Below are 10,003 nucleotides of genomic sequence, written 5' to 3' on the forward strand. Positions count from 1 at the left end.
TTCGAATTAAAATTTTAAACCGAACTCGATTAAAAACTAATGAACCCAAATTTATTGGTCAATTCAACCTACAAACACCCATAAATTTAGATAACATTATACATGTGTATTTAGTATGTTCGAAGATCACCATTTACTGTAGCCTAATATCCTAGATGTTTGTAGTAAATCATTTACATTTTTATAAGCACGTCAAATTCACAATTACTTTGGAATGTAATGGAGTATTACAATGCTGTAGCGGAGCATCAAAATGATTAAAATTAAGTAATGAATTAGTGGTTGCTTAAATTATGCATACAAGTAATAGGTATCATCATGCAGTTAAAAAAGTAATTATAAGATAGCTAACAAAATAAATACCAGCTTCATCCTTTCAGATCCGCAGATGAAGAGGTTCAAGGCTTTGCTACAGTATCAGATGGTAATCCTTCAACTGAAAGCTGCCGAAAACTTGACTCGTAATTTACAGTAAAATTCTCATTCAGTTAAAACCAGAACTAGTGACTGATTGATTAACATGATTGCCAACACAAACTTCAGAATTTAATAGTGTAGGAAGAACTCGTAAATGACGAGAGTAATACTTCTCATTCAAAAAATTAATGGAATTGTGTTCGTCTGTGAAACATCATCATCTGTCAAAGATGATTGCTAGAGCTCTATTACACAGGAACTATACACAAAAATAATGGCATGCCCAATTCGCACATTCGTACAAACCCTTGTTGGCTGTGCAAAAATATTCTTGTCTGCAGTGTCTTACAATACTCTTCACATCTTAAATCATTTATGATCTGCAATATGCAATACATATTTGTCACCCTGAGAAAAACCAGAAAAGTAATAATAAGTAGCAAAAATTACAATGACATGCAAAATTTTAGAGAATGTACAAGTCTGAGAAGTTTGTGCATATCAAAGGATGAGATTTTATTAATTTCATAGAAACAATAATACATTGACAGAACTTGAAGATCAGTTATCTTAGAAATAATTCTGCATGCAGCCATTTGAGAGCATGACAAGAACCATGGTGAAAGAACAGGTGCAATACTACTTGATTGGTTATAGCCCTAATGCCACTTTTTCCTGTAGGTTACTATATAATCAGACCCTGCTTCTGATTACAATGAGTTGATTCTTCTATTCGTGTAACAGTCATCACTGAATCCAGTTACACTCTCTAGGTGACATCACCAACATTACCTCCATCTAAGATTAATAATTAGTGTCTCTGTGACATCTTCCAATATAACCTGCTATTTATAAAAATTGTCTAGCTGTCAACATTAACTTGGGATTGCCAACATTCCTAATGGATTGGAAACCCAAAAGCAACTGTAACATACTTAGATACTCCATGATAGCCACTCTGGGCGTCTTTAATCATCATAAATAACATTTAACATCAGAAACCTCTGCTCTACTCCATGCATTTCTAATGATATGTATCTACATTCCACGAAATGAGAAATTTTGAGCCACTTTATGCAAGAATGATAAATTGGGACAGCATCCAGATCATCCCTCCGATTGACCTAGCTTCTGTAAAATGGCATTTCATAATAGCCTAAAGTCAAACAACTGATCCTCCAGAAAAGACTGTACCATATTGAAGAATACCTTCAGCTCAATATAACAAAGTTCAGTCTCAAACTAGTTGAGGACCATTTTCCCTCCTTTCAAGTTCACTTTTGGGCTGTATTGGTCCTTTTGAGAGTTTGGTGAACTCTATTCATTATATTGAAAGCAGAAGTTTGCTCCATGTTAAAGCTGGTACATGCCATTTCTTTATATACTAGGCAACTGCACCTCTTAAGGTCCACTATAATGGACAGATCCAAATACGACTGCACGTGACATTAGTTCTAGTTACTCTTACAGACACTTGATCAGAAAATGATCATGAAAAAAATGCTAGCTACATATAATTGAAGTTAGTCATAGAGGATCTACAGAAGGGAGTACCTTGTTTGGCCTTGAAATGGTAGTTAACATCTTATCAGTATGCTCCCTGTTCCACAAAATAAAAGCACAGTTAACAATCTGCCAGTTGAGTGAAATTTAGGCTAAGCTTTAGACTTCAGTGCTGTTTTTTGATGCAATAATACTAGATAATGATATTAGTTATACTGATTGGTACTCAACCCAAAAAATTACATTTCCTTTGACATCCATGATTACAACACTAACCATGGTCATTTGTTACATATTTGTATTGTCACATTGATTAAAGACTTCGAAAATTGTTACGTGTCAATTTCCATTATGAAATTTCGGCAGACGCTTTAATTGATCCAAAGGAAATGAAAATATGGCATAAGCTGATACTTACAGAATGAGTAAATCAATCAATTGGGTGTTTATCAGACTGGCGAGATGTATAATGCGCAGAAAGCAAAAGCAGAGAAAGGAAAGCACTTGCTACGAAAATGGCATCAAACCACCGGTGATAGAAGTCAAACTGAATATCTCCACCCAATACATCTGTTATAATCAGCCTGTCAAGAGACAGCATCTCAGATAAAATAACAAAAACTCATGTATCAGTGCCCAAGAAAATGTTAAGTCTTGAACCAAACCATCAGCATACCTGTATTCATTTGCTAAGCTTTTCCTGATCAAAAGAATAGAAGAGAGAAAGTACATTCCCATAATTTCAGACAGAAAAAGTACAACATTACTTGATGATCCACTCCCTACTCTGGACACTGCAAAGAAAAACTGCAGACAGCCAAATACTGCAAGTCAACCACTAAGATAAGTCGCTTTATTTTACTTCAACAGGGTTTGGAATGTTCACCCAACCAAAATTAAAATCCATATTAGATGAGATAGGAGGATATGCTGCATAAGATAATGCAACTGAACTTGGCAAACCTCAATTAAATTAGGATCTGAGGCCAAGTTGAGTTGAATTCTAAACTAGATGCATCTATTTTTTTTTTTTCTTTTACGCAACTTCAACACTCACGTAAGCAGTTTTTACACAAATTCCAGGCTGCAATTCATCTCCGTAGGGATTTTCTTACCTGTCCAAGGATTGAATTCATTCACAATTCCAGTAACAATATCAGAAAGAGTTATAGTTTTCTCTTTAATGAATTCAAGTTGTTCTACAAGAAACCAAGACCAGCAACAGCATAATGAAGCTCTTTCTAGTACATAATTTGAGGAAATAGCTAAGAAGAAAGCAAAATTACCTTCATTAAATTTGTTAAGAACCCTCGAACTGATATGACAACCAATACTCCGATGAATAACAGCGAAATATACTGTAGAACAAAAGAATATGTAAGATAATGCTCTTTGCTGTGCAACATACTTCACAGCCTTCAAAAATATTAAAAAACAAACACTGACCTGTGACAATAATGCAGCATTAATTCCTATATCAAAGAACTGCAAGAATATGCTAATAGTCCTTGTCACAGGATCTACCGAGCCAGACTGTAAAGAAAAAGATTATTATCTATATTACATGAACAACATAATGCAACATGGTTTAATAATTTGAAATTGCAAGCAAAGTACAAAGTAGAGCATGTTAAAAGGAATCATTTAGCGACAGAGTTTACCTCCTTGAAAATAACGCTTTGTAAAGACTGCATAAGCAAACACAGTAATCAGTTAACTTAATGTTCATATGCTGAGATTGAGATCAGGATAAGCAATTAAACAATAAAATTGAAAGGCCAGCAGGAGAAGTCATTTATTGATAATTTTGATTAAACGAAAAAGCATTGCCTTCTGTCAAATTGGGCAGAAAGATTAAACCAAAAGGATAATCATTCAACAAAATCTGACAATTTAGATTCAGAACAGAAAGACAATGGTGCACTGCAAGGAATGCAGAATAATTTACCAGAAAATCAGAAGTTCTCTCTGTTTGAGAAGGGAGTTGAGAGGAGACAAACCAGCATTTTTTTTATCAAAGTTCAGTTTGCCTTGACAATTACTTTCACATTCCAAGGCAAACTTCTTGGGAAAGTTATCTTGTAGTCTGAAAGAAATGGACCTAAAATTATGAATGTGACAATCCATACCTTAATCATTTTGTATACACAATAGATAGAGCATGCATAGCCAAGTAGATTCTGCATGTGACCCCTCCAGGTCCGAGAAAAAGCAGCTGCCTCCTGCAAAGTAAGCAAATCATCAATAAAAGCATAAAAGAAAAAGTTAAAAAAAATAATCGAATTCAAGAAAATACATAGATTATATACGTGAGTATTACCATTAATGTTTTTTCCAATGTACATTTTGCTTTTATTATTCTTTATTTTTTTCTTTTACTTAATGCAGTTAGTTGATCAGCTCTCTTTTATTTAAAATGTTGTTTTTCTTCCTTTGTTCTTCTTAAGCTTCGCAGATGATCTTTCCATGGTAAGTAATGTGCAAATCTATTATTGAATTTTATTCAAAGAAAACCGCGAAAGAAAATTTCACTTAAATGGCTTTAGAAGCACAATAATGTTGACGAGCTTGCTAAGTAAAACACGATGATAATAAACCAGTTCTTCATAGAGCAAATACTACATGATACTCAAGTAACAAAGATATAGCACAGACTCTTTAGTTATTAGAGAAAAGTCACTGAGAGAGAGAGCATAGGAACCAATTTTTCCTGATAAATTGTGATACGTTTTCATAACTTCAATGTAAGCAGCATTGTAAATAGCTTACAGTCACAGCTTTACTCATTAGATTATCAAACCCTTAAACATTCAACATATAAGTCCAACCTGTGACAACTTGTAGACATTATTGAATAATTTCCTTTTTCCTGTCTCCTATGTTCCTAATGATAATTAGGACAAAGTTAATTAATTAGATACATACAAGAGCATATTCTAGAGATAGACCTTAGCTTGACGAAGTTCATATATTTCCAAGAAAAGCTGCTTTGAGAGCTCCTCTAAAGCTTGCACCTCTGCTTCCAAGTTTTTAATATCTGGAGTAAGAAAAAAGGGTACATCATCATTAAAAATCAACAATCGAGAAGAACAATTGCTATAGCAGATGGACAACAAAATTTTTAGAGAGTAGAAGTCGATGCTTATTAAAATAAGCCAAAATGCAGCACCAAGCATGCAACAAAACTGCATTTTTTCAGAAACAATACAGAGACAAAAAAACACAAGCCAGAAAACTGTCTGACAAGTTTGAAGATGAAAATATCAATAACTCAGACACCTTGCAAGTATCTTTACTGCTCGACACACATGGTTATACATTTTGAAACACTCTGTACCAAGAAGCACCTGGAGTGCCAAATGGTGACAAATCTACTAACCCATCACTAAAAGTAAACAACAAACTAAAAGGTGTGGAAAATAGATGAAAGATAAGCTATCAAAAAACACATCATAAAATGTGAAATGATCATGATATCTAGAGAAAAGGTAAAGTTACAGTCACCTTGCTCCTTTTGGTCATCTTGAACTGATCGTACAACTGTTCCAACAATCCGTTTAAAGAAAGATCTGGCCTTTAACTTCTGCAATGCACAACATCAAGTAAGCAATATCTACAGAATGGGATTTGTATAGTCATTATCTGTAGCAACTGTGAAGTGTTGGCTTTATGAGGGAAAAAAAGGTCTGGGGTAATGGCAAAGTTTCTAAGCTGATACTGAGTAGACTACCAGTACCTAAACTGTTACCAGGTATTGTAACCAGATTTGACCTCGTCAATAGAGTGATGTTTTTTTTTTTGAGAATATCCAGGGACATTTTTTAAGAACCTCCAAGGTAGTAGTAGGTCGAGTATTCAATAAAGAAACATGTGCATAAACTGATAAGAACAAAATTGAAAATTTTAATACAGACATCTAAGAATGCAAAGAACTAGAGGTGGTTTCAATAGAGGATAGGTCCAAGAACACCTATCTGAAATTATTTAGTCAAGTAAATACATACCCATGGAAGCACCATTAGAAAAGGATAGTTGAACGCAAGTAGCTGGATTGATATAGACTAAGGATAGCATGGGCTGAATTTGTAAAAGAGATTTTTTACAACAGCAAAAAAGTTTGGCCGTAAAATAGCAAATTGGGAAAAAAGACTCGTGTAGTTAAAACAATCATCTAGTGTAAGCATTCAACATTACTACTCTATCAAAGCACATTGCTTTCAATCATGTGCCCCTCCAGAAACTAGATGCTTTTTGCTTGTATTTCTCTAAATGTCATAAAAGCACATGGAATGATACGCTATCAAATATTCATATCAGGAGCGCAATCCCATACTAGATGAATGATACTTCGACAGTGACAGGATATTAAACATGAGTAAATCACAGATCTGACATTACAAAAGAGAAATCCATAAGAAAATATCATTAAAAGCATAAAAAAATTAGAGAAAATGTGGTGAAAATCTGGCATCCAAAGTTGTTGAATCTAAGACACTGTAATGGCATAAAAGTAACAACAAGAAATATAGAAGGATAAGAAACCTCTTCTGATCCTTGAATTCGCTCCATCTCCATCTGAGAAATAATTATTTTCTTTTTCTTCACAATACATGTCTCTATTGATTGCATTAATTGCCTTTCCAAAGCCTTGATCTCCGATTCCTCAATTTCTCTACCACGTACATGACATGTAATCAGTAATCATACCAGGAAGAAAAAATAGCTCCATAAAAACTTATTCAATACCAGGATGATTTAGACAAACATCATAATCTACATGAAATTCTTTTCTACGGGGGTGGGGTGGTGGGCTTGTAAGATGAAAACACTTGGGTTAATATATAGGTGAAATTTGGTACTTTCACAATATAAGAAACACAGTAGAGCACTTCTGGAAACATGTCCTGGCCAAAGATATGAAAATTTTTGAGCATCACCCGCCTCAGTTGGAGGACATCACTCAATGATCCAATTATGCTACATATCAAATCATCCATTCACATCAAAGCATTCTTTCCTTAAGCAAAGACCAGACTATACAACAAAATTTAACGAATCCTATTCCTATAAACCTAGCCCCTCAACTACCTGCACATTCTGATAATTGGACTAGGGACCTTCAAATTGGAATTCCCAAGTTATAAATATTGTTATTACCCTTAGGAATTACTACTAAAAAGTTTTAATTGAAACGCATTTTTAAGAAGCAATCACGAAGGTGAAAAGTAAACATGAAGCAATTCAAATGTAATTAAACTGATAGAAAACAACAGAATTGAAAAACGAAGTACTAGGAGTCCTGTAAAAAAAGGAAAAAAATCAATAGCATGTATTTACCTGATAAAGAGGGATAAATAACTATATGGCAAATTTACAGCTCCAAAACCAGATAAAACTGCCATGACAGTCACACCAATGACCCCGATTCGGCTCACTAGCTGAGGCATGGTGAAGAAACCTAAAAGGTATAATATTGAGATCAGTCACAGCAAAATCTCAATGCACAAAAAATAATAGGAAAAACTAATAATTTTAATTTATAAATTAACGACATAGATTAAAACAAGAAAAGGAGATGCATCATAACATATAGGAAGGCATACATAGTATTAACGGTTCCCACCTCATGTTAAAATATCTGGTTCATGGTGGAATTATAGCATGTCAAGGTGAGTTATGTAGAGCAACTATATAATTGAACTGCATCCCACCATGTTTGGATTATACGAAGAAAAGACATTATGCAGCCACAATTAATACTTGTTTTCTGTATTACTAAACTTTAACGGCAAGGTGTTATACCCACAAGGTTACTGATTTATCCTGACTTCCTGGCTATAGGAACTGGATAGATAAAGATGTTTTGCCTTCAATACAGAAATAACCAGCACAGGAGAAAAGGATAAAGAGGGAAAATTAGAATAATGATATTACCACGTAACAGAATCTCCAAATATTTTCAAAGGTTTCTACCATGAGAATTTTTTATATTGGCTTTTACATTTTGACACTTAAATAAAAGATAAACTGATTTTCCATATCTATTCCAATTTACAGTCTCCAAAACTACATACAGCATATTGTTCAATCTTAAAATTTCATACACTTGACATTTGTGATTTATTCATCATGTATCTTTTCAAGACACAATAATCAACACCATTTTCTTCCATGCTGTAATTTTTCATCACAATAGACGAAAATTAAGTACAAGAACCATGCATGGGAATGAATTCTCAATTAGGAGAAATTAAAAGCCAAGCAAGCACATTACTAAACAGCGTTGCATTTTATGCATGCATGTATAGAGAGAGAGCAGCTATGAGCATAAAGGATACGAACAGAAACCTTTATCAGGTGAAGGCATAGGAAAATGAATGCCCATGCGCCAAAAAGCATAAAGAAATGCCAGCAAGAATAAGATGGCTCCTAGAGCAGCCCGTTCCTTCCTTACACCTGGGAGAAAAATTTCAATTCATACCAACAGGAAAGGCCAATCACTGAATAACTTAAATAAGAACTACATTCAACCACTGCCATTACATTCTCATCCCAGAAATTCAAACAATAATATGAAAATATCATACCTAGGCATCCAGAGGTGATCATTTGTGCTGTGCAAAAATTTGCATATTATTTATACACAGAGGGCATGAATTACGTGCAAGAAATTAATTCAATTGTGGCGAGATTCATTTTTCTCAAAATTTCTTTAGAAATGCAACTCCTTTAAAAAGAAAAAAGTTGAAAGAACTGGATTGTAGAAACTATAATCTTTACAAACACAGGAATTAGCTGAATAGGATTCAATTGAACTGAAATCTTGTATTTATTGGACTTTTCGAAACACTATGATAAAGAATACATAAAAAGGGACAGTTACTAATGAAATGACTATAGGAACAAAAAATCTCTAATGAAAATAAAATGAAGCAAAAAAAGAAATCAAACTGGAGAACAAGTGAACATAAGAGTAACACAAATCCAGAAAAAGAGTAAGAATGATACATACCATTGTTACAAAGCATCAAGTAGCAATGATAATAAGGCAACATAAACACCAATAACAATATCAAGCAAAACAGATCCACCTTCCAGTTCATCCATCTTGACCTACAGCGACACAATTAATTCTAACATCATTTAATTAATTTAACCAATCAATTATTAATTAAAACCAACATTATTAAAACAGAGAAAGGAAGTAGTTAGTTACTCTTTGGAGAGAATAGGAATGATCTCGAAAAGAACAAGCTGAAGGAGATTACAAGAGAAGGCAAAAACGACACTGAATATGATCTGAACTAACACTCTTTTCTCTTCATATTCTTTGTACAGTCTCCGGTTCAAAAACCAAAGCCCGGTCCAACCTAATAAGCAGAGTGACCCAACCACCACCACTCCCTCGTAAATCGCTGTTCCCCACCCCATCCTTACTCTCTGTTACTTGTAATACTGCCTCAAACTACTGTTTTCGATCTAAATTTGAAGTAAATTTTAGGGTTTTGAAGCTTGTTTCAATTTGTAGAAAAACACTCTACTAGATTTTGTGAAAGTTTCTGCACTTGATCTGTTCCTGCTCTTGCTCTCTCCCATGAAATGAAACAGAGACGCCTTTTTTTTTTCTTTTTCTTTTTTCACTGGGTATGAAAAGAATAAAATAAAATTTATTATAAAAAAGAAAGAAGAGCCCGGTCCATCAAGGGGAGTTTATCAGCACTAAGCTTACAATAAAAAGCCCGGCTCAGGGAAGCAGAAACCTGGGTAGCGTAAAGGGCTTAGACTTTGGAATTTCTACGCTGTTAAAATAAAAACGATAGAATTAGAAAATTGTTTTATTAAATTGATTTTTTTCTTTTTTTTATAAATTATTTTGTGAAACTCGTTTTTTTAAAATATTAATTTATTGAAAGTAATTTTTAAAATCAAGATAATTATTTTTATAAAATAGATTTGATTAACATAGTCTTAAACTTGTCTTGATAATTGAAAAGATTTACAGTAAGGCTTAATTCTATAATTTAAAAAAAAAACATATTCTGAAAAAGGTTAAATATATATTTTACTGCTGAAAGTTTTTCTT

At 33.6% G+C, this 10,003-nt stretch overlaps 1 protein-coding gene across 5 annotated transcripts; it reads right to left on the reverse strand.

Moving 5' to 3' along the window:
- Nucleotides 1–568: 568 nt before the first annotated feature.
- LOC8280520 (GPCR-type G protein 1) lies at nt 569–9,583 on the reverse strand. Of its 5 annotated transcripts, none has more exons than XM_025157504.2 (16): nt 9,137–9,583; nt 8,933–9,033; nt 8,269–8,376; nt 7,258–7,378; nt 6,463–6,592; nt 5,425–5,503; nt 4,869–4,957; nt 4,050–4,142; nt 3,582–3,608; nt 3,367–3,453; nt 3,207–3,278; nt 2,597–2,727; nt 2,339–2,504; nt 1,972–2,017; nt 1,627–1,853; nt 569–797 (listed from the first exon to the last, which is right to left on the reverse strand). In XM_025157504.2, the coding sequence occupies exons 1-13, from the start codon at nt 9,349–9,351 to the stop codon at nt 2,351–2,353; spliced, it is 1,407 nt and encodes a 468-aa protein (XP_025013272.1). In that variant the 5' UTR covers nt 9,352–9,583; the 3' UTR covers nt 569–797; nt 1,627–1,853; nt 1,972–2,017; nt 2,339–2,350. The 5 variants fall into 5 exon arrangements, with proteins under 5 accessions (XP_025013272.1, XP_015575224.1, XP_002520085.1 ...); XM_015719738.2 differs by having other exon boundaries at nt 569–825; XM_002520039.3 differs by lacking the exon at nt 1,627–1,853.
- Between the last annotated feature and the right edge of the window lie 420 nt (nt 9,584–10,003).

The sequence above is a fragment of the Ricinus communis genome, chromosome 10 (assembly GCF_019578655.1).
Source record: "Ricinus communis isolate WT05 ecotype wild-type chromosome 10, ASM1957865v1, whole genome shotgun sequence".
Classification (NCBI taxonomy): Eukaryota; Viridiplantae; Streptophyta; class Magnoliopsida; order Malpighiales; family Euphorbiaceae; genus Ricinus; species Ricinus communis.

Bases quoted from the DNA above. Each gene is read 5' to 3' on its own strand.
- LOC8280520 (XM_002520039.3), bottom strand. From the start codon at position 9,351: ATGGGGTGGGGAACAGCGATTTACGAGGGAGTGGTGGTGGTTGGGTCA. The intron at 7,379-8,268 runs GTTTCTGTTCGT...TATACCTTTTAG, and splicing joins TATGCCTTCACCTGATAAAG to GTTTCTTCACCATGCCTCAG. The intron at 2,505-2,596 runs GTATGCTGATGG...GTCTCTTGACAG, and splicing joins AGCTTAGCAAATGAATACAG to GCTGATTATAACAGATGTAT.